Here is a 26,269-nt window from a genome sequence, read left to right on the forward strand (position 1 = left end):
ATGGAGTTTGGGCAATAGCTGACGTAAACGGATTCGGTAATATGGACTAGGATCATTTCGAAGGAGAAGGCGGACGGACTAGGCCTGCTGCACTGCTGCACTGCTGCACTATGATGATGTTCAGGTGAACTTGTTCATCTTTCCCGAAGGCGAGAGCGCAAAAGAGTGACCCAGAAAGGAAAGATTGGCGAAGAAAGGTTTGCAAAATACACGGATCACAAGAACTGGATCGAATCTGCACGATCATCCTCTGATCTGTGTACCCCGGGCCTCTTTTCTCCACGCATCATATAAATCATTCGAAGCCTTGATCCCAGCATTAAACCCCATCCTACAACTCATCTCCAGCGAAGCCACGATATCCTCCCCTCTCCCAGTATAAAACAACCCCGGCACAATCTCAATTTTTCCAGTCGGCAGCTGACTCCCGCTCTCATCCGGCGTGATATACGGCCATACCTGACGATGAACAAAAGGAAATTCGTAGTCAGTCGGGCTACCCACCATTTCAGCCAAAGTCTGGTTATCAATCGCTTCAGATGAGACAATTCGGAAGATCATCTCATAGACCACCATATCGCAGTCTTCGAGATCCCAGGGTGAGCAGTATGTTGTATCGATACGCGTGAGTGTGTCGAGTAGAGTTACACTGAATATTTCCGGATTGGTAGAGCTATTAGCGGTGGTGAGAATCGTGTCTGGGAGCCTGGTTCCTGGAGGCAGGTTGAAGAATTCTGGGGAGAGACAGTGGGAGGACACGAGATGCGTGATGTGTCGTTCGCAGAGTGGTGTCTTTGAAGCGGTTGTTTCGAAGTGGATATTGAGGCTCTCGGCGAAGGATATACCGCTGAGGTGGAGGGGTGTGGCAATGATGACTGCGTCGAACTCTTCCCAGCGTGTTTCCACGGTAGAATCTGGGAGTGAGGACTCAATGCCTAGGTTGAACCGTTTGAATTTCCCAGGTTCGATCTCCTTTACACTCGTGTTAAGCTTCAGATCAGCTTTCGAGAGAGTAATCAAGCGATCAACAAGTCGAACATTCCCCTCTGCAACAGCCACACTCCTCGCATAAAACTCCCTATACGCCATCTCTGCAGCGATCCCTCTCAAGCTATCCAGATTCCGAGCAAATCTCCCTCTAGCATAAGGTTCCACAACTTCCTCCAAGAATCTCTCAGAAACATCCAAACCTCTCAAATACTCCCTAGCTGAGCCCAAAGCCCTTACATCAAGCCCCGACTTATCAGCCTCCACCCCCAGATCACCAAACGTATGAGTCTCCCAATCATAAAAATCCCTCCCAAACCCATCCCAAGCATCCAAATCCCCCACCACAGCCCTCTGAAACCTCGCCGCCTCAACACCATACCTCCACACCAACCTCCCCACCTCCCACCACATCGGATGCGAGACCTTCCTGAACAACCAAGCATGTCTGCCCTCCCTCCAAACACTCACAATCAACTCCCACCAATTCATGCAAAGCGGTTCATGCGCCCTAGCATCAAACAATCTCTCCCCATCCCAAACACCCAGCGTCCTCTTCACGCGGAACTTCCACGCCCGGTCTGGCTTTTTAGGCTCCAACCCAACATCTCGCATAGCGCGTAGGAAACACCAGTCGTGTGTAGATACAGCAGGAGCGCCGACTTCAAGTGTTTTGCCGCGGTATTTCACGGATTTGATGCGCCCGCCGGGTTGGGGTGAGCGTTCGAAGACGGTGATGTGTATTGGTTGGATTTCGCAGGTTGAGTCGTGGAGGTAGTAGGCAGCTGTGGCGCCGGAGAGGCCGGAGCCGATGATGGCGACTTTCCGGGGGGATGGGGATGAGGGTGGGGGAAAGGTGGTTTGGTTGTTGGAGGTGAGGATCGTTTGGGAGGAGGTATCGGAGCCTTGCACTTGGACGTAGAGGAGCAGGATAGTGAGGAGGCTTGGAATAGTGAAGGTTGAGGAATGCATCTTGGTAAATACTACCTTCTGCAAGGTTGACTTTAATATTGACGTGATAGTCATGTGTGAGGAGAGCATTCAGCACCGGCAAGGGCAGGCAACTAGACACGTGTTGAGATGGAGAGGATGAGAAAACCAACAGAATGACTGCCAATGAGACAGAGGCAGGTCTTGACACTCCGTGTAGCACTTGCACCTGGCCAGTTCCAACGCTTAAGCTGTCTTCTTCAACGCGACTGTTGTAAAACCATACAGCTGTGGATACGGGGTTCATCTCTTGCTTGAACACTGACCAGTGCCATCTATGTCCTATCATTGCCTTCCATTACCACCCACCAAAAGGCCCATGAGAATTAGAGCCATAAGCAGGCTCCATCTGACTCATCAAATCATTCAATCCTTCCCATTCCATATTCGGATCCAAATAATTCATATCAATCCCCAAATCTTGCAACGCGGAATCCTCCAACAGCCAAGGCGTGGGTGCCATGGTCGGATATTGTTGCTGTTGCTGCTGAAGCCAGTCTTGCTGATAGTCTCCATATGTTTGTCCTTGAGGGGTTGAGACATTCTGAAAATCAAACGTCCCTGGGAAGAAATCTTGAGCTGGAGGAATATCTGGTATTTGTGTAGCAGCCGTATTGTCTAGCTGGCCATTTGTCTGTGCTGTTATTTCGGCCGCCCTTAATTTCTCCAGATCCTGGGCTCTTTTTTGCCTGGCTCGGGCGATCAGCTTCTTCATCGGTGCCATCAGCATTCCAGGGGCGCCGTGGCCTTGAATTTCTCGGTAGTCCTGGAAAACGAGGTCCAGCACATTCCAGGCTCGAGTCACATTGTCATCAGGCTCCCTTACACAAAGCTCTGAAAGCAAGTATGCAATTGCATGCCATTGGATGATCGTACGAAGATACCAATGCCATTGTTTGGTTATGTCGGCTTCAAGATCTCGTCGAAGCTCAACGCCCTCAATGCTGGCAAGGAACATCTTGTCGTACAGCTCTTTCGACTCTGGATCCCGATTTGTAGATTCGGTTCTCGTCAGGGGTAGGAGAAGCATCGATTCCAGCTTGCAGATCACGAGCTTGCAAAGCCTTGAGACCATCCAAGAGATCGGGGTCAAATCTGTGCAGTGCTTGACGTATCTCTCCTCCAAAACTTGACAGAATTTTCGTATTCGTTCTTCTTTCCCGGAAACTTGCGCAACTCCGTCATCGCTTCGATACGACAGTAGCTTATGTGCGGCGGAGCTGATCTCGCAAGTGATGAGTGCAATCGAGAGATCTGTAAGGCCAACTCGTGGCTCTGGAGCAACAAGCGCATCAGGTAGAAGGTCTGAGTCGTTGATATTCAGCGGCCGTTGCGTATCGAATGATATATCCATGGTGCACGTCTCTGATCCGTCCTTCTCTGAGAGACGGAAATCTAGAATGCACAGCTGCCACCTGTTCATTCCATCAGTATATATTCTTTAGGCCCCATAGGAAAAATTCAAGCTCCTTCGATGGAAGTCAACTTGTGCAGAGGAGGCTTACCATAGACGACGACGCATCTCCACATCGTATGGACTGAGGTGAAAAACATTTCCATCTCTATGGAGGCCCATAGATTGCGCAACTCCGACCGCAGACCGCATCAAAGCCCAGGGAACTCGGGTATGATCTTCACATCTGACTGTGGCGAGGTACAGAACAAAGGCTTGAAGCGTAGTCAAGTCTGAGGTATCTAGAAAGTTGGCTCGAGCAAGTGCCTGCTCAGTACCAAAGCGGTATTTGTCCTACATTGAATCAGGACTTCTGGGCAGCTATGTTGAAGAACTGGGGAGGGGGTGGTTGGTTCTGCCAGAACGGAAAAGAAATGAACTCACATAGATGGCTTTCCTTTCAAATCCCAAATTCGATTTGACTTCTTCAACAGACATGCTGGTTAAGTCAGCATGATCCTGAGAAAGTCTGACGTTGGTAATACCTTGTAATCACAGCAAAGTAGATAGCAAATATCAAAGCCTCTGAACTTCGGCTCAAGGAATTCAGATCATTTTGCGCATCTTTGAAGAGAGCTTCAACGGTAGGCATGTGCAGAATTTTGACGAGGAGGTCAACCTTCTCCGCGTATATCTGCACATAATACGGTAACTGGGAGGGCAAGGGGTGTAAGTCTCTCATGTTGAGCTGTGTCGAAGCATACCCAAATACGAAGCTTTGGTGATCCCGGTCGTTTGATGCTGAGCTGGTCTCAGGCGAAGAAATATCTTCATCCTCTTCCCGATCGCCATCGAAGAATAATTGAACAAGATCATCCACCTAAATTTGAGTTAAAATCAAAGTCCTGCAGATCAACGCTGGTGTTCACTAGCCTCATCTGTCAGACGAGAAAAGAAGTTTCGTTGAACATAACGAGTTTTGCCTTCATCTGACAACATCAGAGTCCCCATGCTTTTCTCGACAGGTACAACATCTCCTGATTCCGGTATCCTCAGACCTGATGGTGCAGTTTGTGACCTCCCCACAGCTCTAATGTGAACATCCTCTCCATTCTCTATTGGGTCGGCAGATTTGGCAGGACTCGAGTCGTTTGTATCGACGTGGCTGCTAAGTTCTTTTACGATTCCTGCTCACAATATCGTTAGTAGGGAAGCTCTCGGGAAATAGCAGCACTTACCCTCCAGGCTGTTCAGCCGCTTCATCAACTCCAGCTCTCTGCCTGTATATTCTCCCCCATCTACCGGCTTCCTAGGTCGTCTAGGAGCCCTCTTTCGAGGGGCTAACTCGCATTCCGTGCCAAACCTCACACAGTTCCCACAAGGTGATTGTTTATCGCATCGAACTTTGCGCCGGCGGCAATGGATACAGCTCCCGATCAGCGGGGTTTGTGATGGAGCATTGGAGGGCGGCGACCACTTGACGCCATTTATACCGTTCGCAGAGCCTCCCAGAGGATTCTCGGGTGTATTCGCTGATGTCGTGGAGTTCATTTTGATCAGGCAAGGCTACGAACTTTTGGATTGAAGGTTCCCCCCCACTTACTTATGTAAGGATGTCTGTACCTTATCTTGTCAGCCGCCATACTGTATTGAGCAACTAAGGCCGCTGTCGCGTTAGCATTACCTGCTTCATAATCAGTCGGCGTCATGTTTCTGCGGCATTTCGAAAAGGTAGTTACTTTGACATTTCGATGAAGAGGTACGCAGCGTTGACTGACGTGAGTGATAAGCAAATGGTGCCGAGGCTACTAGCAGAGATTTAGCGTAGGTCTTACGGAGTGGATGCCCGATCTGACGGTGGCTGCTCATATGTCCAATGATGGCTGTTTGTGACGTTTTAAAGTTTATTAGCGCAAGAGTTGGGAATAGCTTCAAAACTCTCTTCGCAAGCGAGACAACAACAACAATGCCAGCTCCATTTGGCTTGTCTTTAACCGTCAGTCATTGGCAAAGGTATTTTCACTTGCCAGTTCGGATGTTCAACCTCAGGCTTGAAGCTGGGTTGTCAGGCCACAACCACCTTATGCCAACTTCGACAACGTCTCAATTTTTTGCATTTCCTGTACATCTTGGAACATCTCAAGTTGAGCTCAATCATGGATGCGAGGCCACAACGATGCCTTCGCAAAAGATCTGCATCATGCACGTTCCCGCTCTTCAGCCTTCACTTCGCAGTAGGTTTCTTTCATGCCCATATCCGCAAGCGTCAAGCTGAAGTTGCGACTCGTCATTCCCCATTCCACCAAGCAAACATCAACTCTACTTTATAAATGTGCGCTTTTCCTCAAATCCTGCTGTCTACTTATTTTGGCCTGTTTTGCCTTTCTCCTCTGCCTATCGGTGATGATGAATGGGAGATATTTTTAACCCCAATCACGTGAAGCCCAAGCAGCCCTCGACTGCTCCTTCACCTTTCAGGCTTTAGTTGGAGTGAAAACGGAAGGAAGCACCAAGGACGCTTTCAACGATATCTTCTCTTCCAGTCCTTCCATCTTCCTATCGTAACACTTCATCTGTCAACATCGACCTTGATCTCAAACAGACCACACCCATGTCGACGAACCAAGCAGAAGTCAAAATGGGGTCAACCAACAGCCTGACGGCCGATGCCAGTCCCGACAATCGATCTAAGCAGGAGAAGTCGTTGCGCAAGGCCGAGAAGAAGAGATTGAAGAAGGAGAGGAAGAAGCTGGAGAAGAAACGCAAGGCTGAGGAAGCTGCAAGTCTAGCTGAACAAACTCCAACAGTTTCCCAAGCCCTCCAAAATGAACTTAACATGGAGAGCTCAGCGCCAGCGCTCGCTTCAATTGATACTCCGACTCCAGCTCCTCGACCCGCTGCTCGACCTGCTGCTCGCGTCAGTAAAGAAGTTCTCAAGTCTGCTCAAGCTAATTATGTTCGTGCCGCCAATGTCACCTCGGAGCACGTCAATACATCGACGGTGACATCGAAGCTTGCTGTAAACGACATCAGCAACGGGGAACAGGATCTAGGAGAAGAATCTGTTACGAATATATTCCATGGCCCACGCACCGGAGAAGCTTCCCAGTCTGCTCGAGGTCAACCTACCATCATCCTTCCAGTCGACAAACGTGTTGCAGATATCTCACCGTCGACCTTGTCTGTCCCCGAGTACGAAAACACCGTCGTGATGTTGGATTTCTCTGGACTTGGTAGCCCCGAGAAAATCCCTCTTTGGAATCCTTCCATACCAAATTCAGTGGACTCTGATGATGAAACTATAGAAGAAACAATCACCACACAAGGCGCAAGAGCTGCACTCTCTAGATCGCCATCAACCTTGGCTCCCAAGACTCATCTTCAAGCCCTCGACCTGTCAGTAGATCCGGACGTGTCAGATGACGAAGTGTCCAGCATCCTTGGCGACTCAGATCCTCGTGATCACAAGCCTGAGGAGATCAAACCAAAGGGACACGCTGGCTTCCCAGCACCAGAAGATCTGCCTGAATGGTTTCCAAGAAATATCAAGCAAATTTATCGGGTCGATCGGCATGGCGGAGCTCTTTCTTTCAAGGCAAGCATCATAATTCAAAGTGTTAAGTGATTGACTAGCTAACAAGAGCCAAGGAACTGAACGAAATCACAAGATACCGAGCCGCCCTTGAGACAATCCGACGCCAAAAGTGGAAGACCTATCTCAAGGCTGGAGAAGCCAGGTGGAAACTCCAGAAGATTCTCCGACGACTTCGAGTCAGACCCTATACCAGAGCATTCTATGAGTATCGAAACAAACAGTGTAGAGTTTGGAAGGATAAAGCATTGAAGTCATGGAAACGTTTGGAGAAGACTCATCTCGGCGTTTCCATCTTAGACGAAACGATCAACATCAACTTCCGCCAGGAGCGAATCATCTATGAGAAAAAGCTTGGAGGACGATTGTGATGACTGTTCGCTTGGAAGCTCGATACAGACATTGCTTGGAAAGCGGTGTGGACTGCCATGTGGTGTGCTACCTTGATACGAGACATTCTTGATCGCCACTCCTTCCATGGATGATGAGAATCTGAGGGAGGGTTAAGCATGATCAACGTCCTCATGACATCAAAGGAGGGTCGTGTGATGGATGGACACCTGCCTTCTAGAGCTCGACGTTGTGGATACGTGGTGGATCACCGAGGTTTTGGCACGGGTCCGTAGCGCTGTCATCGGATATCGGATGAATATGTGTACTTGATATGGGACTAAGAGATGGTACAGTAGAAAGGAGTCGCATTTCATGGTTCTGAGGATTTGCAAGTAGTATTTTGCTTGGCATATGCTTCCTTCCGCACTGCGGGTTGCCTAGGAAGCGGGCCACATCTCATTGCTCAACACCACAACATCCAAGCTTTTTCCTTCTCTCTTTCGCATCCGACCTTCCATCATTCGCTGGCGTGCATAATTTCTACGTAGTATCTTCCCAAGGATCTGCTGCCCTCCGCCACAATAGAAGCTTACTTTTTTCTCTTTTTCGTTGCGCGCACTTTTTGAATCAAGCTAGTCCCATTCCCAAACTCTCCGCAGTGAGCCTCAGACGAGACGACGCTAACGGCCCTCCCTCCCATGCATGCACCCATGCAATGTGGACGACCCACCCAACTGACAGCCTCTGAAAGATCACTATTGGGGGCCAACAACAAGCGATAATAATGCGCTGTACTGCACAGTAGTAGTGGATGCGGGCATCATTATTATGCTTTGTAAGGAAAGGCTGAATCCCGGCTTCTTTTTTAGTACTGTAGTGAGGCTGTTCGCGTGGGGCTGGGTTGGTCCGAAGTTGGGAATAATGGTGTGAGACGTGAAGTGTGTGGAGAGGGTGGATGGGTGGAGGGGGTGGAGACACGGGGATTCAAAGCGTTGCACAGTAAGCGAGCTTTGAAGGTGTTGGGACTCGGGAGTGGATTTGGGGGGGTTTTTTTTCTTCTCTTGGGATGGCAGGCTGGCTGGCAGGTACAACTGTCTGTCAGAGAGGAGAGGGGGATGGTCATCCCTGGACGGTTTCTGAGATACTGCTGGTACTGTACTGTAGCTCAATAAATACGACGGGTTGTTGGTTTCGTTTGTGCTGGGTTGGAGGTTTAGCGAGAGAGTTGTTGGTGTGAGAGAGAGATGCATCCACTTACTTCCATTCATGATTCCATATGCTATCCACTCCACTCTTGCGCTCTGTTCTGTTCTGTGTTCTGTTCTTTGTTGGATCGAGGGAAGGAGGAGGCTCGCTTGAACGAAAAAGGTTTCCTGCCAAGTTGGGTGGAGTTTTCCTTACCCTTAACCTTAACTCTCGCGAACTCTACTGGTCTATCGGCGCCCCGACGGGCTTTTCTTGGAACACATTGTGAGGCACCAGGCGATCACTTAGTTGGTGTAATTGGGCACGGAAGTTCGGAAGTTGGGAAGGTTGGGAAGTTAGAGCCGCGATGCCATGCGATGATTGTTGATGCGTTGGTTGTTGGTTGGGTATGGAGAACGTACTCGTACGAGGGGAAGGGAATCAAGAGTTGATGGGCGATAGGATCACCGAGTACCTAGTATGTTTTTCGCATCATATTTGAACAGACAGGCAGGCAGGCAGGTAATCGATCTATCGAGCAATGATCGCTGGAAAAAAACGTGCTGAAAAGAAACGTGCGTTTTTTACAATAATACCTGCCTGCCTGTCTGCCGAGGTGAGATTCAGATTCTCCCCGTGTAGAGTTGTGGTATTGGTAAAGTTAATGGAGTTGTCAGATTTGAAGCAAAGCATGAGAAGGAAAGGTTCTGTCTGGTTTTTCTTGCATTCAATGCATATGGAATCAAATTTCCCATACCGGTATTTGGTTTTTGGTTCGGCAAAGTCGTCCGAGGGCATGGTGAAAATGCGCCGCCCCCGTGGTTGGGTTGGTCAGTGAGCGCAGATTGCCGTCTTATACTTGGTGGACTGAGTTTCGCAGTAGCCTCCTAAGTGTTGGTCATTCTCCTGAACCGTGCCGACTTCCAGCATCCTTTCATCTCCAGAGAGTGCAACATCGTGTTTCTTATCCTTTCGCTACTCGGAATATCGGAGAATGAAATCTTGGACTGAATAATAATACGATGCCAGATGTGGTAGGTGTCGCGCAGTGCTCGCTTCTAGTGGGTGAGGCTTGTTGTTGGATAGCCGCGGAGCCATACAGAGGGAGCGCTACAGGGCATCAGTCTGGCAATGATTGTCACTGCAATGATTCGACACCGATGCGTCTATCAATCGCCATACGTGAAAGGGTCGTGTTTGGGGCATGTGTTTAGTTTGTTTGGATCTCACGCGGCTGGGTGCACTTGGATGCTTCATTCGGTGGCACTACGACACGCCTTTCCATTATCCAAACGCCCGAACTGCTATTACCTACACACACTCGAGTCGCCTCAGTACCGAAGCTCTTCCTGCTCGTTTGCACTATGCCATTCTGTACGACGCGGACATTCTATTCTGTCTCTTTTGAGTTCGGGTTCGAGTTCGTGCTCGCTGCTACAAAGTCCTCCCATCATGCTTTCATCTCGTTGCATCACACATCTCATTCTGCGATGCCAGGTCCACCCTCCATCGAAGAGGGCACCTGACACACCGGCCCAGTTTATTCTGTGGTGAGCAGCATGCTCGATCCGATTGATGAGATGATGCCCGCTGTCTCTTGTCCTGTGTCTCCTGTCTCCTGTTTGAGACGAAACCGCGTAGCCTACCTACAGTAGTGCAAGCGACACTTGAAGCATTGATGTCGCAGCTTGGCGCGGGAAGCCCCTGGGTAATCCCTGGCCACGGGGTTCCAATGCACCACAGCGGGGCCAAACACCGCTACGACACTCCCAAACGGCTCTGACCGGGGGGGTGGCAGGGCTCGAGTTAGTCCTGAATAGTCGTGAATACGCCTGAACTCAGCGTTGGATATCCCTTCTTACTCCCCTTCCACAGTGGACCTCCAATTTCAACAGGGCTGTGCAGGGAGGCCACTCACTCAGTGAGTCCCAGTCTTCCTCCAGCGCTCGGTCGGAGACTCAGAGGGGACCGGGGCCTGCAAAACCCAACCCTGGCCCCTGGTGTGCCAAGCAGGCCATGATCGAGCGCATTTCAGACGAGGGAGATCCTATATAATACTCGGTGGCCCTCCTCCTTGGCATCTACTCGTTCCTCAGTATTGTTTGGTATCTTGCTGTACACTCCCCCGTCACTCTTTTTAATTTTCTGTTTCGTAGGACTGGCGCCGTACTTTTCACCACTCTCTTTCGATTCTACAACCGCCTACCCTTCTCGACTTCCTCGATTGTAGATCAAACGAGAATCGTTCTTTTACTGCTAGACAGGTTTTCAGATCTCATATCTTTTCCGCATCGACGACAACGTTTTTTCACATTTCAGTCCGTCGCCATGTTATTCAAACAGGTCTCAATCGCCATTCTTGGCCTCACTGTTGCGACTGAAGCTGCTATCATTCCGGAGTTCGACGGCCTGGTACAGCGTGGCTTGGTTCGAAGACAGAACAACAGGTTCGGTGGTGGATTCGGTGGTGGCAACAGAGGAGGTTTCGGTGGTGGAAATGGAGGAAATGCAGGTGGCCAAGCAAAGGCGTCTGCTACTCCAGCATCCGCGGCCACTCCAGCTGCTGGTGCCAAGAATAACGCAGGAGGAAATAACAACAATGCCGGAGCAGCTACAGGTGGAAACAACAACAAAAACAATGCCGGTGCAGCCACTGGAGGCAATGGAGGAAACGGGGGAAACAACAATAACAAGAACAACAATGCTGCTGCAGGAGGAGCCACATGTCTAGACACCGCTGTCATCCAGGCCAACTCAAACAAGGTGCGTTCAAATATGGACTGTGGACAAAAGATTCGATGACTGACAACATTCAAGGATGGTCAAGATACACCTACTGCCGGCCAAGCTGCATCAGCAACGTAAGTTTGAATGTTCCTTCACTGAGAGAATATGGATTAACCGAGATTTAGCGACCCCGCCAACTTCATCAATTTCTGTAAGGGCCAGACTCTCACCAACGGTCTTCAAGTCAAGGCAGGATCATGTAACGGAATTGGTGAGTTGATTCAAGCATCTTATAGCGGATCGCAAAGCTAATGCGAATAGTCATGGGTAAAATCCCCTCAACAGCCAACATGATCTCAGGTATCATCACCTCCCCAAAGCCAATGGAGGATCTCGACCCCAACCAGACCTTTACCGTCTCCGTCCAAACCAAGGGTCTCGCCGCCGGTTCATTCACCAACGCACAAGAAACCTACTACAGTGCTCCCCAGGATCTTGACGGATCCGGCAAGATCATCGGACACACCCATCTCACCATCCAAGACCTCGGAAACTCCCTCGCACCAACCCAGCCACCCGACCCAGTCTCCTTCGTCTTCTTCAAGGGTGTCAACGATGACGGAAATGGAAACGGTCTCCTTTCCGCGACTGTCACCGGTGGATTGCCGGCAGGCAACTACCGCGTGTGCTCGATGACTTCGTCGTCCAACCATCAGCCTGTTCTCATGCCTGTTGCACAGAGAGGTGCTCAGGATGATTGCCAGAAGTTCACTGTTGGTGCTGGTAATGGTGAGTCTTCCACAAACTACTTTTCTCGTGACATATACTGACGAACTGGTTTCTAGGAGGTGGTAATGCTGGAGGCAACAACAATGCAAATGCTGGTGGAAACAAAAACGCCAACGCTGGAGGAAACGCAAATGCAGGCGGTAATGCCAATGCTGGAGGTAATAACAATGCCAACGCCGGAGGAAAAGCAAATGCAGGTGGTAAAGCCAACGCTGGAGGAAATGCCAACGCCGGAGGAAACGCAAATGCAGGTGGTAAAGCCAACGCTGGAGGAAATGCCAACGCTGGTGGTGGCAAGGCGGCGGCAGCAGCAAGTAAGTTCCAAAAGGCCTGATGAACCCACTCTCACAAGTGGTGAAGACGACTTGACCTGAGGATGTCTTGACATCACAGAGCAGTCCTTCACCCCATCTCCTTATCTTCATTCTCATACCTTGAACCATATACTGACTTCCATCTCCAGCCTCCGCCCCAGGAGCCGCTCCCTCGAAAGCAGCTACTAACCAGGCCGGCGGAAAGGGACAAGGTCAAGGCCAAGGTCAAGGCCAAGGTCAAGGCCAAGGTCAAGGCCAAGGCCAAGGTCAAGGCCAAGGTCAAGGCCAAGGCCAAGGTCAAGGAGGAAAAGGGTCAGCCGCCTCCGCCGCCCCCGCCGCAGCCCAAACACCCGCTAAAGGCGGCGCAACCAGCGGAAACCTCGGAGGAGCCGCACCACCCGTCACCAATTCCGGCAACAAGGACCGCCCATTCTCAGTCAATGGCAACACCTTTGTCAATGAGTCGGCTGCCAAGCAGCGGTCCTGCGATATCCAGAACAATGCTTGCTCTGATGCCGTCAACGGGGGGAAACTCCCTGGGAAGTCGACGGCGGATTGTGCGGCGCAGAAGACTGCTTGTGATGCTGCGTAGGGGGGTGGGGTGTTGATGTGATGTTTTGTTTGTTTGTTGATCTATTCTGGGATACTGGTCTCGGTAATGAATGAGCTAGATGGGATGGCATGGCATGGCATGACATGAAGTGATGGGTTATGTAATGGATGTGTTGTACGTTTTATTGTGGAAGGGGCACTACGGGAACGGAACATTGCAGTCAGATCTGTCGGTTTGAGGAAGGAAGGGGATGGGAGGATCGAAAGAGGGGCGTTGGGTTGATCCCATGGCTGTGGTGTGGTGGTTTTTTCTTGTTGTAGATGGTTGCCGAATCTTATCTTTTTATCTACGGGGATTTTACTGTAGAGACCTTTTTTTCCTACGACGGGGGTTTGTATGTAAGCATATTCAATTTTTTCTTTGTTCGTTGAAATATCCTGCAATCGCATCGCATGTATAGTTTGTGTTGTGTTGAGTGGGTTGGTGTTCTGTTCTGTTCTGTTCAGATGGCAATGGTTACGTTGAATACTGTTTCAGGGTTTGGACGTCACGACTCAGTCTGACATACGAAATGTAGAGTTCGGATATCATCAGATGGCATTGACACCCATCCGACTTCAATTGTCACAAGTCAAGTTGAGATGACTTGCGCCGATTTCAATTGACTTCACCGTCAGTGTCAGTGTCAGTCCGCGTGTCAAAGAGCAGACTTTCAGCTCAAACCCAACACCAAACCGCCATCTCTTCTTCCTACAAAACGTTAACCCTAACCTTATCTCTACCATCTCCAGACACCGCATTATTCCCATAAGCGGCGAATTCCCGACAAAACCCCCAAGGGGAAATCCCGGAATTCAAACCAGTTTTAAAATTTGATCCCGGCTGAACCCATCTTACCGTCATCCAATACTGACTGCCATATCCCGATCATCCATCCCTCGCAAATAAAGACCGTCTAAGGTGCCGATTCTGACGTCGTCCCCCAATCCTCCAATGTTTCCGTGGCGTTTGGGGCTAGCCGAAAAAGCGGCCTGGTCTGTTTTGAGATCCTCGTCCGCCTCGGGGCTTTGGGCGGGAGGAGCTTGTTTCACTAGGGGACGGGAGAGTGGACTGGATAGGCGAAAGGAGGAACAATGGGAGGATTTTGTTTCTATGCTGTACCTGGGGTTTGGAGATCGTGTGTGTTTGGTAATGGGATTGGGATGGAGGGAAATCGAAACAAGGCCTTGATGGCGTTTATGCTGTGTTGTGCTTTGGTGCAGGGATTGGAGGGATGAGATTGGGGATGTCACGTGTATAGGGGTGGGATTGGATCCTTTCCATGCGGGGTGATTTGAGGGGGATGTATGCGGTTTGTTGATGATAAAGTTGCCGTAATTCATCACTTCTGCTTGGAGAATTTTTCTCTTTTTCTCTCTGATCATGGGGTTCTGTTCAGATATAATATGAATAGAAGTATGTCGAGCTTCACCATTCCTCGCTAAACGCCAGTTCCGCCAAAACTCCTCGATATCAAACACACTCCCAATGCTCGTAAGAATTCTCCAAATTACCTACACAGCGCAAATTTCCCAGTCATGTCCATCTCATCCCGAAATAGCGCTCCGAGTCTCCATATTCAATTGCTGGTGGGTTTGTGACGGCCCCAACATTTGAACCGCGAGGACTTTCGCATGTCGCACCACCTCTTGGACCGATCTTGGGCTGGTGGAATCTAGCTGACGACGTGAAGTATTCAAATTGACCTTCTTGATCGACTCGACTCGTGCTGCATCTTCGCGCATGGTTCTGAGCAGATCTTTCTTGCTAGCACTCGTGGAATGATTGGACGTCCTACTATCCGATGCATCATGCAGCCACCTAGGGGGAGGGGAGAGAGGAGTGGGAGCTGCGGCGAATGAGGCATCGTCCAGAAGACGTTGAACTTTTCTTTCGGAATTGCGTTTGCGTTGTTTGCGTGCTTCTTCCGCTTCGTCTTTGATGGGCGTATTGCTGCGGGCACCTAAGATGGCTCGAGCAGCTAAGTCTCCGTGGCCTATATCCACGGCTTCCTTTATGAAGAGAGATATCGAGCGAAGTTCGCTTTCTGCTGCGTTCCGCTCTGCCTGTTGGGGTGCAGTGCTCGTGCTTTCATATGCGTCACTTCCGAATTCATCTGAAGTATGGGTCGTGGTGCTAGTTCCAATTGTCGCTGTTGCTGGGTGACCATGGCTGTGTGCAGAAGAACTCGAGCTCGCAGATAGCGGAGAAGGCAGGCCACCAGAACTCTGGCTGTCATGTGCTGCTGTATATTGCATGTCAACATCAAGCTTCTGATCTATCCTTGCTTGTGGGAGTGCAGCTTCAGGGCTATCCCATCCGTCATCCAAACCCTCCATCTCAGTACTCACGGTATCTGCTCTCCATGCCTCCACCAGCTCGATTTTACTCTTCTGGGAGACGTGCTGATCGACATCTATCGGCTCGGAGCGATACCATGTTATGTATTGCGAGCTGTTCGTCAGGTCTCTCTCAGTAGAGCCAAGTCTTCGCCAGGCGGTGTTTGCTCGAGCATCTCGTGGGAGGTCAGGCTCGCTTTTGATATCATGTTCGTCACCTGAAGATTCAGAGTGTTCCACGCTGTCCATGATCGGTTGAGAAAGTACCTCCTGGAATCGGCCGTCGTGTGCATCGTGTGACTTTGTAGCTCGCTTGGACTTGTCATCTTCTGCTCTGGTTCGCGCCGCATATCTTAGTCGTTGCAAAACGTCAGCCTCTTCTTCTCTTCCTGAAAACTTGGCCGCCCTAAGATCCGCGCCCTGCACAGCACGCAGATCCGCGATCAAGTCAGGACAAAAGCAGTCTGTGGAGGCAGTCCAGGTCCGCTCAAGGTAGCCGACCCAGCGGATCCAGTACTCGTGTACGCCAGGAGCAATTCTTTCGCCATCTATCGCTTCCACGTCGTACTCTTTCTCTTCCAATGGTTCTGCATCTACAATGCTCTCGTTATCTTCTGAACTTCCATCCGAGTCGTCCATGCTGTCATCCTCTCGTTCAGTGTACATGCCTTGTCCAACCTGAGAGCTCCGAGATCGTAGCCGTTTGGGTGACCATGTATCGAGTTCATCTTGTTCTGTGTTCTCGTCTGGTTGACTATTACACATTGGAGATACATCTTCGACTTGAGGCACAATAGAAGGCGGATCGAGAGATCGTGTCTGTCTGCATGGAAATATGTAGTTCGGACGAGGCGGTAGTATCCTCCTGTATCGGATGGACTCGCTCTGGCTACTGCGCGAGTAAGGAAATGTATTGCTAGCTGGCAGAAGAGGCATACCTCGCACTAGAATCCTCAATTGAAGTTCTTGACCTCTTCAACTGCTTCCGTGCTTCGGATGCAGCGCGGGCTTTCTTCCACTCTGGCGTCGGAGGAAGTATGGGATGGGGATCCCTTTGTGGAGTTTGAGTCACGACACTTGTGCTGCACCGCTTCCTCGAAGATGACTTCACTGTAGGATTTGTTCTCGCCATTTCGTTGCTCAAATTGGACGTTGTCTCCGTATATCGAACACTTCTAGGACAGGAGAAAAGAGGGACAAAGAAACACGAATAGAGAAAGGAAGCTCTACAAACGCGTCGAGCAACAAAAAGCAAGACCCCTACCTCATCAGCCTGGCACGAGTGGTCACATCGAGCCTACCCTGAGCGGCACAGCGGTATCAAGATCAAGTGGATTGTTCTCCTGTCCTGATCCGACCTGCTGGAACCCCCAAGATCCCATTTCGCGGCAAGCGTCCATGCTGCCCCGGTCCAACGAGGAGATGATGCCGGATCTCTGTCACGATTGAAACTACTTGGCAGTCCACCACGCTTGTTGGCTTTTCATAAGATGAACGGAAAGCTGGCCGAAGCGAAGCAAAAGTTCAGGATCCAAAGGAGACAGAAAATGTGCTGTGAATAGTCTATGAATTCTTTTGAATAGTCTTGTTGCTGTTTCGATGTTGACAGGTCAGAGATGATGTGTCTCAGCCAAAGCTTGTGTGGGTCCAAGCCCGGGTAGACGCGCTGGATGGAGACCGCGACTTTTCGCGATGAGACGTGAAAGAGGGAACTTCCCAATCTATCTTCCTTGGCCTGGCACAGGGTATCCGGGCTGTGAAATGATCGTTGGTGCAGCACGAGATACCAAACTGAGATGAGCTGACACCGTTTACAAGTGCACTGATGAGTAAGTGCTACGATTCCCGCCCCTCGAGCCCTGCGATTCAAGAGGCATGCCAGGCTTTTGTAGGAAAGACAATGACGGACCTGCGAAGTCTTCCATTCATCGGCCAGATTGGACGTATCGGTTTTTCTCTTTGATGGCCCAGTCCAAAGTGGTCCAGATAGTAGTTGTTGAAGGCATAGTCGAGACGTAAGTTATTCATTCCATTGTAAGCGGGAACGTCATCATTTTTGCCCATGTCAGCTGATTCCCCAGGCTGCAACTCTCCTATTTATACAACACTCTGGCATTCTACTCCCCTCATTGCCGTGAGCTCGCTGCCTAGATTTCCCATGTTCGTAACCTCGTCTCGTTTTCTTGTCGCACGTCGAAAATCACGATCAAAATACTCAGTACAGTAGGCAATTCCAGACCACGTCTTCCTTCTTACCCATTACACTACAAGAGCACCAACTCGAGCCGCACAGGTTGTGCAAAACACATCAAAGAATTGTACATCACGACAATCATCCTCTCTCTACCCCCGGAAGTCCTCAGAGGGTACTGGGGAAGTCTCCAACCTCAACCAGCAATCGAGAGTACCATTACAGAGTCAACGCAATGTCCAGTGTCGAAGGGAAGTTCTTCTCGAGATTTTGGTCACACAGCAGCGCTGGCGGTCTAGTTTGTGGCAAAGGCCTAGCTCACCGCAGAGAGCTGTCATTTAAAGAGCGCTACCAAGAGTTCAACGATCACCACAAGCACAAGGATGAACCAGAACCGACAGCTCTTGTGTCAGTCAGCGACAAGCTCTCCAGAACAATTAGTGGTGCATTGCGCAGATGTAAGCATAGAGAGGAGAGGGCAGAAGATGTCTGGATCGCTTTGATCTATGTTCCGCATTCAGAAGTACCAGCACCCTACCATTCAGCGGCGGATTTGGTCTGGCCGGAGGACAAAGATCTCTTCAGATCCGAATATTTATTCGACTGGGAAATTAACGAGGAGTATGTCGCCCACGTTGTGTCCCTTCGCGTTCTTCTAGACCGTGGTATTGAGCGATATATCGATCTCGAAGCCGACGATACATCCTCTTTAGAGCAAGGCATGTGGGATGGCACCAAGAATTTGGGAAATTTTGATAGAGGCCTTTATTTTGCAGCAATTGGTCGATGCTTTGGAGCCAGAGCGCCAGTGCAATATTTTGCTGGTCAGCTTTGTGTGAACTCAGGAAGAAACTGTTCGGCTCTTGTCAGAGACGGTATCGAAACATCTATAATTGATTGGTGGCTAGCAGATGTGGACTTTGCGACAAAATTGGAAATATACAATGAAGAAGCAGGGTGCATGCTTCTTGAAATACATGAGCAGATGGAGGTTCTGGAAGATGAGGTTTTCTGGCTCACAATAGAAGCTTTTGAGCGGGGAGAGTCAGTGTCCGCAGGTGTGCTCAGGAGGATTGCTTCTGAAAGGTATTCATTGACGGAGAAGTTGAAATTAGCCAACGAAGCGATTGAGAGGGAGGCGATTAAGATAGGACTATGATAACATGGTACAACCAGACCTTAAGGACAATTCAGATAACAAGGACGGAAGGACGATTCAGCGTCCTGAATTTGATCGATCCTCCTTCGTGATATATTATTTTATATCCTTTTGGCTTTCCTGTAAATTAATCAAGATGTTCGAAATTTTGCAGCATTTGGTCGTCGTGAGTGATGGCACAATTGAAGCTGGCGGCTTCATGTCTTTGAACCTCCAAAACCGAGCAGAAAGGGCAAGTGCTGTTGATCGATTTTGCTGTATCACATGCTTTTATTACTAGGAAGGCTTTGATGCTATTAATAAATAAAGCCTTGTTGCATATCCTATTGGCCATTTCTCTTTGTTGTTGTTTGCCTTTCGGGCCCAATCACCAACTCCGAATGCTTGCTCGTGAATGTTTGGTTCTTTGATGACTGCGACGTACTTGGTCCTGTCTAAAGGTGATATGCCTAAAGAAAGGGGTGAAGAATGAATCACAAAAGACTTCTGGAATGAGGAGAGTAGATTGTCATATTCTATATATTGCCAGCTTGTAACACTTTGAGCTGCCTCAAGGCATAATCATCGTCCTCTGAGAAGAAATCTTCAAAATCACAGTCAATACAACCCAAGGGTCCACTCACTTTTCAACACCATGTATCTCACTCCAGCAAACACGGCATCTCTCCTCATCACCGCTTTACTTATCCTCTTCAGCTCTACCGTATCTGCTCACTCCACCAACACTGACTTCTCCACCTTCGAACACACTTTTTGTAACGGGGCAAAAGGTAATGTGTCAAAGGCTTGCTTCTCTAGTTCTATGGCCGCCTCGCCTTAAGAGCGGGCGGCGGCTGACTCAGCGGCCTTAGGCCCATCGTTCCTGCTAACACTTTTACTCATATCGTTCCTCGTGGCTTAGGAGAGATCGACTGCTCAAGACTACGACCAGCGAAAATCGACAAGCACATCTGCTACCTTGGATACCAAGCTGCCATTCGTGACGGCGACGTGATAGTCGATCTCTCCGTCTGGAACTCAAACTGCAACAAGATCGGTACCTCCTCTTTCATCCTTCCCTTCCCTCCCCAATGACAACCCACTAACAACTTCCACATAGGCTACGCAACATTCATTCCCCCCAACGGAAAGTTCGGCCTCAAGTCGCAACTCCAATACCTCGCCGTTGCGAAACTAAGTTCCAAGAATTGGGAGAGACCTCCATCTGTTGATTACGCTGGCAGACATTTTGCTAGTAATTCTGATGAAGCCGCTGAGGAATATCGCTCTCAGTGCTACTATCCTGATGAGAATAATCCCCATTACAAGCCTGAATTACGTAAGGCGGCTATAAACTGCCTTGTTCCATTTGGATGTGAGTGGTGGGTCAACTAGATTGGTCGGGTGGTCATTTAATTTCTCTGCAAATACGGGTTGTGATCTTTGCTTATTGGTAGTGCGCTGGTTAATCGTAGAGCTAATATCTCGTATCACACATCTTAAGGGAAAAGTTTTGATGGAGCATCTAAATCTGTCAAAGTGTAAGAAGTGAAAGTAATTCTCCGTCGCTCTGGCTTGCCGATTCTCGCTGCTCTCTATTAGCTTATTATCTGTCAGGATTCTACGCGTGTTAGAACTTCGAGCATGTGTAAGCTTTCCGGAGTTTTTGTTTCGGGTTCAAGAGCTTCTTTCATCTCGGAAATCTCTGCTGGTATTCTTATGGCAATCCTTGAGGGAATCCTGGTGGATGGCATTCGCTTATCAATGTTTTGTTTATATTTACTCGCATTTTTCGAAATTGCGAGCACAGAAACATCGACTGCAACTTCGGCTGCAATTGCCCATAAGTCTGTGTTAAAATCCAATCGAGCTTATGCGAAAGCATCCAAGGCATAGTATTTCAACTCGCTCAACCACTACCCCCAATGATGCGAAATGCTCCACCCATACAAAGACGAGAGTTATCATATACATCCGATCTTGCACATAGATCTCTCCGATTAGAGACTCCTTATATTGCCCATCGGAGTCGCAGCGGTTGAGTCGGGTTGAGAAATGGTACACCTCGAAAAGATTGAGCGCAGCGGGAAGACATCACGCTGTTGACCAGGTACAGGATGGTCCGTAGCTCGTGGTAATTCCGTCCGAACAGCATATTTCACTTGCAAGAAAAATTACCCATTCGAACCTGAGTATGCCCATTCTTGTACCATGGTATTCTGCCACAAAGCCCTTTAAACGCAAGACATAAAACTTCTGCAATCAGATCATAATTCTCTGACCACCTTCTTCGCCAGCTTTTTCTGTGCATCAACATCCAGTCCTTTCTCATCAGCCTCCTGTATAGCCTTCCCAATCGCCAAAGTAGTCTTGATATTCTTGCTATCCACCCAAAGTTTTCCATTTCGTCCCACGGCAATCTCGAATGCAACTCCTGCTCCCCCCAGCTCTTCCAAAATCACCAAGTTCCCTTGCTCCGCAGGTTTTGAGAACATTAATCTCCTTGCCATACCCAGAGATATTGGAAATAGCATGCCTCCTGTTAATGGGCCCAAGCCTTCTGACTTTCCAGTTGAGGAGGATACGCATTCTAGCTCTGGGTCCATGTGTTTATTCGCCAATGTCACTCTCGCATACACCAGTGACCCAAAGAAAAGCTGCGGCCGGGTCTTCTTGGTTGCACCTTCGAAGGAGAGTTGAGGGAGGGAGGCGTTGGGTGTGTAGTCACTCAGACTCGCGAAGTAAACATCGACAGAGGATTTCTGGACTGTTGCTATTACCAGATCGCCGACTGTAGGAATATACTACAGAGCTATTAGCTATATACATCGAATATGGGCAGGTGCACATACGCGACTGCCATTGAACTCTACCCAAACAGCATTCTTCCTTCTATCTGTACATAGCTGTCCTGCGACTGTGGATGTAATTGTGCTTGGTGGGATGAGCCGTAGGCCAGGACCGAGTTTCAGCGGTAACTTTGGGTGTGATGGGAGGGATTCTGGGTCCAGATGCTGGCCTGGAAGCACAAATGTCTGCGTTGCCATATCTAAGTGCTATAACAGCTGTTTTTGGAGATGTTGAGGCTATTCCCAAGGGCTGCGAGGACGTTGCTCTCAGCCTTGCGAGAAGTGGGGCAAAAAAGCTTCCTATTGGCTAGCGTGGAATTTCTGGATTTGCAGGCAAGGTGGGCAAGAAAAAAGTTGGAGATAACCTCAAACTTCCCAAATCCGACTACTTCTGCAACTACCTCCAACCACCACTCTAAAGCAACATATAATATTGCAGAGATGGCTGCTGAAGGTGCATCAACGAATGGCACGACGCCATCAGAGCGTCACGCCATTGGAATCTCGTTCGGAAACTCCAACAGTTCAATTGCGTTCACCACCTCCGAAGACAAGGCTGAGGTTATTGCCAACGAGGATGGAGGTATGTGGATTTTTGGATGGAATTGGACACTCGAGTAGTTATTAACATGTTTCACAGATCGTCAAATCCCTTCCATTCTATCGTATGTCGACGGAGAGGAGTACAATGGCCAGCAAGCCAAGGCACAACTGATCCGCAATGGCAAGAACACTGTTGCGTACTTCAGAGATTATTTGGGACAAGAGTATGGAAAACTGGTATAGGTTTCGAAGATTATTGCTGACTTTCGGGGATAGCTTCAAGTCGATAGACCCCACCCACAGTCACGCCTCTGCCCACCCCATCGCTCACGAAGACACAATCGCATTCAAGATCCACGACAAGGAGACCGACGAAGAATCAACAGTCACAATCTCCGAGATTGCCACTCGCCATTTCCGTCGTCTTGCTCAGTCTGCCTCCGATTACACTGGAAAGACTGTCAACTCTGCCGTAATCACCATCCCAACCAACTTCAGCGAGAAGCAAAAGGCCGCCCTTACAAAGGCTGCAACCGATGCTGGCCTTGAAGTTCTCCAACTCATTCACGAGCCAGTCGCCGCTCTTCTTGCATACGATGCACGCCCCGAATCAAAGGTAGTAGACAAGATTGTGGTTGTTGCAGACCTTGGTGGAACTAGATCAGATGTGGCAGTTATTGCTTCAAGAGGTGGAATGTACACTATTTTGGCCACCGCACACGATTACGATACTGCAGGTGTACACCTCGACACTGTTCTGCAAGATCATTTCTCAAAGGAGTTCATTAAGTGGAATACAACTGATCCCCGAGAGAATGCCCGCAGTTTGGCGAAGCTGAAGCAAGAATCCGAGGCTACCAAGAGAGCTCTGAGCATTGGTACCAACGCCAACTTCAGTGTTGAGAGTTTAGCTGAGGGTATTGATTTCGCATCCACGATCAACAGACTGCGGTACGAGACGATTGCTCGCAAGGTCTTTGAGGGATTCAACCGTCTCATCGAGGGTGTTGTTAAGAAGGCTGGCCTTGATGTTCTGGACATCGATGAGGTTATCCTCTCTGGAGGAACTTCCCACACACCAAAGATCGCCTCCAACATGGCCAACATCTTCCCATCCACCACAACCATCCTTGCTCCATCCACCACACCAACCGCTATCAACCCAGCCGAGTTACAAGCACGAGGAGCTGCTCTGCAAGCCAGCTTGATTCAAGAATTCGACAAGGAGGACATTGAGCAGTCTACCCATCCCGCTGTTACAACAGTCAAGCATCTCAGCCATGCTATTGGTGTTCTCGCTATCACTGGAGACGAGAGTAAGGGAGTGTTCCAACCAATCATCTCCGCCGAGACTGCCATGCCCGCTCGCCGCACAATCCACATCAACGCACCAAAGGAGGGTGGCGATGTACTGATCAAGATCGTCGAGGGAGGTTCATCCATTAAGGTCTCCAAGGCCGAGCCAAAGGCCAAGATCAACGGAGAGAAGAATGATAGTGATGATAGCGACTCAGACGATAGCGACGAGGAGCCAGAGGATGTTCGCGAGAAGGTCTGGAAGGTCGGTAACGTGCTAGCCGAAGCAGCTATCAAGGGTGTCAAGAAGGGTGGCAAGGTCGAGGTCATGATCAACGTTGCAGGTGATGCCGCTGTTACAGTGACATGTAGGGAAGTTGGGGGAAAAGGAGGAGTCCGTGGAAACTTGTCGGCATAATCTTATCTGCTTGGATGTAGATGTGATTTGAGTGCATTGTTCGTTGCGCTGGGCTTTAGAGCTTAGATCGCTGTCATGATAGGAGATTTGCGTCGCGTTGCGTTGGCGCCGCATTTTATAGATCGTTTGTGAAGGCTTGGGCATTACATAGAGAGGAAACAAAAATGGAAAGTTTTGATACGAAGCCACCAAGGTTTTCTTCTCTAGCTTAACCAGTGTTCTCCATACTCGTTGGGTCTCATTGCTATCAGCTTGCTCTTCACCTAACTGGGTCGAAGAAAGGTGCTAATTCGCATCCACAAGCTTGAGTAAAAGAAACATTACCATGCACCGGATACCGAACCATGCAAGTGTAAATGCCCTTCCAAATCTACTGCGGCCTGTTCATGGTCCTCAAGTAACCCTTTCCACATTGCTCACCAACCATAAAGCCAATCGTGTCATGACTCTGAACTGTCTGATTGATTCCTCCCTTGACACATCCAAGGCTTGAACCAGTCCAAATATCGGTGACCATCCACTTATCCCCACCTTTCAACTCGGGAACTTCGTTCCACTTGATTTCCCTCGTAGCATTTGCACCCAGGCTATTAAAAGCCAACACAAGTGTCCCTTCCTTACTCCTCCCGCTCCAATACTCCGCCGGATTCGTAGCATTGAAAGTCCAATCCGGATTCGTTCCCCATTTATACGGCGTCGCAGGCTTGCCAACCACGTCATCCTGGTTAAAAGCCAGCAAGTACTTGTTCTTCAAAACATCCACCAAACTCTTCTTCAGCACCGCCAAATCCGTCCCAATAATCAACGGGCTCTTCATCGCCGCCCAAAAAGCAAAATGACTCCTACACTCCGCATCCGTCAAGTCCCCATTCCCAACCTCCAACATATCCGCATCATTGTGCCCCCAAAAATCCACACTATTCAGCATAAAACTATTGAGATTCAGAATCTCCACAGTACGTCCCCAGTTCTGCTCAATATCCCCCGTACTCCTCCAAGAGCTTCCCGTTCCGTTTCCCCAGGAATCCACACCCGCAAGACCCCAATTACAGATCGCGTACTGGATAGTCCGATTCTGCGCAAGCAGCGCATCCCGCATGATCTCGTACCGCTTCGTCGAGTTGGACGTGCTCCAATCGTAGCCCTTAGGCGCGGGGTTGAGCAGATTCGGACACGTTCCGTTGGGGAAAGGACCTCCTGAGAATTCTGGTACGCAGGCCGCGTACTGGTCGTTCCATTCTTGGGGCACGAAGCAGTTGTCGTATTTGAGGTAGTCGATTCCCCAGCTTGCAAAAGTGGCAGCGTCGGTCTTTTCGTAACCTAGAGAGGCAGGATACCCGGCACAGGTGCCTGTGCCGGCGCTGGAATAGATGCCGATTTTGAGGCCGAGGGAGTGGATTTTGGAGGCGGTGCCTGTGATTCCGCTGGGGAATTTGGTGAGGTCGGGCATTATTTGGTTGGTGGTTTTGTTGCGGCCTGACTTGACGGACCAGCAGTCGTCAACTGAGATTGGAGTTAGTGATGGTGTTTGTATATGGGATAGTAGTGGGAAGGTACTGTTGATGTATTCATAGCCTACGTCTTTGAGGCCGAGCTTGACGACTTGGTTGGCAGCCGACATGATCTTGGTCTCGTCAACATCGCAGTGGTATGCATTCCATGAGTTCCAGCCCAGAGCTGGGAGTCTCCCCTATGATTACAGTGAGCATTCATTTTGTACATAGATGGCACGTGGATAAGATACTTACCACATTATCTCTCAGCAGTAAAGCATTTCCACCAGGGACCGCCGCCAGGGCGATTAGAGACAGAAGCATCATCTCGAAAGGAAAGGCACGAATCGAAGCTGCGGATAATAGAACCAAACAGCCCCGCCATGAAATGAAGCAATATATCGTGTATATATCTATAACACCTCTGTTCTGTCGCCTGACCAGTTGACCTTTCAAGCTCGGACATAGCTGGTCGTCGTACCGAGGCTAGCTATTGGCGCGCATAGTAAGCGTGGTTTTGAATCCTACTCTCCTTTCCCTTTGTTCACGACTCAAGAAGTTGTGGGGTACGAATATGGCCCACCGGACAACAGAAGTATATCCCATGATTCGGTTGGATGCCTGTCATCTGGTCATTCTGCAGGAAGAGTGCATACTGCCCAATCAACGCCTAGGTTCGAGGGGTTTCGTGCATCACCAGATCGTCCCGCGCGCCACAAAGCCTGTGATCACGTGATATTGCGGGGAGTGTCGGTGGAAGATCATCATGTCAGGGGTCGTTTGAGTGTGCTAAGATTATGTGTAACGTTGTAGAAAGTTTGGAATGCAAGAGCGAATGTCTTTGCGCTTGTGAATGAGGGCCGGATTTCTTTGTTGTTTGGGATTTGTCCTAAGCGAGGTAGAAGGGGGGGCGGACAGCAGCTCGGTTAACAATGTGTCCAACTTCCCCGCACTTCCAGATTCGGACTAATATTTGTGTTGTGTCACATGTTGTAAGATGTAGAGCAGCAAATTCTAGTCGCATTTTGATGTTCCCTGGACGAAGTTTCACTGTCGTGATCGAAGGCTCGTGGAACCTAACGACAATCTCCGGCAGGAAC

The 26,269-nt window shown here is 49.5% G+C and overlaps 11 protein-coding genes across 11 annotated transcripts; 6 read left to right on the top strand and 5 right to left on the bottom strand.

Moving 5' to 3' along the window:
- Nucleotides 1-243: 243 nt before the first annotated feature.
- Nucleotides 244-1,959, bottom strand: ONS95_001366 (uncharacterized protein; the record flags this gene model as incomplete). The annotated part of the gene is made up of 1 exon (XM_058494562.1): nucleotides 244-1,959. The coding sequence occupies one exon, from the start codon at nucleotides 1,957-1,959 to the stop codon at nucleotides 244-246; it is 1,716 nt and encodes a 571-aa protein (XP_058354869.1).
- A 316-nt stretch (nucleotides 1,960-2,275) lies between these two features.
- On the bottom strand, nucleotides 2,276-4,921 carry ONS95_001367 (uncharacterized protein; the record flags this gene model as incomplete). Its single annotated transcript, XM_058494563.1, has 6 exons — nucleotides 2,276-3,392; nucleotides 3,483-3,724; nucleotides 3,815-3,869; nucleotides 3,916-4,250; nucleotides 4,304-4,557; nucleotides 4,609-4,921. 6 exons carry the CDS (start codon nucleotides 4,919-4,921, stop codon nucleotides 2,276-2,278), a joined length of 2,316 nt encoding a protein of 771 aa, XP_058354870.1.
- A 1,087-nt stretch (nucleotides 4,922-6,008) lies between these two features.
- On the top strand, nucleotides 6,009-7,333 carry ONS95_001368 (uncharacterized protein; the record flags this gene model as incomplete). The annotated part of the gene is made up of 2 exons (XM_058494564.1): nucleotides 6,009-6,965; nucleotides 7,019-7,333. The coding sequence occupies 2 exons, from the start codon at nucleotides 6,009-6,011 to the stop codon at nucleotides 7,331-7,333; spliced, it is 1,272 nt and encodes a 423-aa protein (XP_058354871.1).
- Nucleotides 7,334-9,379: 2,046 nt separating this feature from the next.
- Nucleotides 9,380-12,902, top strand: ONS95_001369 (uncharacterized protein; the record flags this gene model as incomplete). The annotated part of the gene is made up of 6 exons (XM_058494565.1): nucleotides 9,380-11,243; nucleotides 11,298-11,341; nucleotides 11,393-11,478; nucleotides 11,529-11,996; nucleotides 12,053-12,310; nucleotides 12,460-12,902. The coding sequence occupies exons 1-6, from the start codon at nucleotides 10,809-10,811 to the stop codon at nucleotides 12,900-12,902; spliced, it is 1,734 nt and encodes a 577-aa protein (XP_058354872.1). The 5' UTR covers nucleotides 9,380-10,808.
- A 1,429-nt stretch (nucleotides 12,903-14,331) lies between these two features.
- ONS95_001370 (uncharacterized protein) lies at nucleotides 14,332-18,916 on the bottom strand. Its single transcript, XM_058494566.1, has 2 exons — nucleotides 16,180-18,916; nucleotides 14,332-16,133 (listed from the first exon to the last, which is right to left on the bottom strand). The coding sequence occupies exons 1-2, from the start codon at nucleotides 16,371-16,373 to the stop codon at nucleotides 14,450-14,452; spliced, it is 1,878 nt and encodes a 625-aa protein (XP_058354873.1). The 5' UTR covers nucleotides 16,374-18,916; the 3' UTR covers nucleotides 14,332-14,449.
- Nucleotides 17,117-17,392, top strand: ONS95_001371 (uncharacterized protein; the record flags this gene model as incomplete). Its single annotated transcript, XM_058494567.1, has 2 exons — nucleotides 17,117-17,256; nucleotides 17,323-17,392. 2 exons carry the CDS (start codon nucleotides 17,117-17,119, stop codon nucleotides 17,390-17,392), a joined length of 210 nt encoding a protein of 69 aa, XP_058354874.1.
- Nucleotides 17,668-18,591, top strand: ONS95_001372 (uncharacterized protein; the record flags this gene model as incomplete). Its single annotated transcript, XM_058494568.1, has 1 exon — nucleotides 17,668-18,591. One exon carries the CDS (start codon nucleotides 17,668-17,670, stop codon nucleotides 18,589-18,591), a length of 924 nt encoding a protein of 307 aa, XP_058354875.1.
- A 309-nt stretch (nucleotides 18,917-19,225) lies between the features above and the next one.
- ONS95_001373 (uncharacterized protein) lies at nucleotides 19,226-19,965 on the top strand (the record flags this gene model as incomplete). The annotated part of the gene is made up of 3 exons (XM_058494569.1): nucleotides 19,226-19,368; nucleotides 19,443-19,627; nucleotides 19,691-19,965. 3 exons carry the CDS (start codon nucleotides 19,226-19,228, stop codon nucleotides 19,963-19,965), a joined length of 603 nt encoding a protein of 200 aa, XP_058354876.1.
- A 158-nt stretch (nucleotides 19,966-20,123) lies between these two features.
- RRP40 (exosome non-catalytic core subunit rrp40) lies at nucleotides 20,124-21,743 on the bottom strand. The gene is made up of 2 exons (XM_058494570.1): nucleotides 21,423-21,743; nucleotides 20,124-21,374 (listed from the first exon to the last, which is right to left on the bottom strand). Exons 1-2 carry the CDS (start codon nucleotides 21,615-21,617, stop codon nucleotides 20,838-20,840), a joined length of 732 nt encoding a protein of 243 aa, XP_058354877.1. The 5' UTR covers nucleotides 21,618-21,743; the 3' UTR covers nucleotides 20,124-20,837.
- Nucleotides 21,744-21,792: 49 nt separating this feature from the next.
- SSZ1 (Hsp70 protein that interacts with Zuo1p) lies at nucleotides 21,793-23,863 on the top strand. The gene is made up of 3 exons (XM_058494571.1): nucleotides 21,793-22,002; nucleotides 22,060-22,186; nucleotides 22,239-23,863. Exons 1-3 carry the CDS (start codon nucleotides 21,861-21,863, stop codon nucleotides 23,674-23,676), a joined length of 1,707 nt encoding a protein of 568 aa, XP_058354878.1. The 5' UTR covers nucleotides 21,793-21,860; the 3' UTR covers nucleotides 23,677-23,863.
- AGL1 (alpha-glucosidase maltase) lies at nucleotides 23,851-26,139 on the bottom strand. The gene is made up of 3 exons (XM_058494572.1): nucleotides 25,425-26,139; nucleotides 25,234-25,366; nucleotides 23,851-25,179 (listed from the first exon to the last, which is right to left on the bottom strand). Exons 1-3 carry the CDS (start codon nucleotides 25,494-25,496, stop codon nucleotides 24,047-24,049), a joined length of 1,338 nt encoding a protein of 445 aa, XP_058354879.1. The 5' UTR covers nucleotides 25,497-26,139; the 3' UTR covers nucleotides 23,851-24,046.
- Between the last annotated feature and the right edge of the window lie 130 nt (nucleotides 26,140-26,269).

The sequence above is a fragment of the Cadophora gregata genome, assembly GCF_030347475.1.
Source record: "Cadophora gregata isolate MNR1 chromosome Unknown scaffold_10, whole genome shotgun sequence".
Taxonomy (NCBI): domain Eukaryota; kingdom Fungi; phylum Ascomycota; class Leotiomycetes; order Helotiales; family Ploettnerulaceae; genus Cadophora; species Cadophora gregata.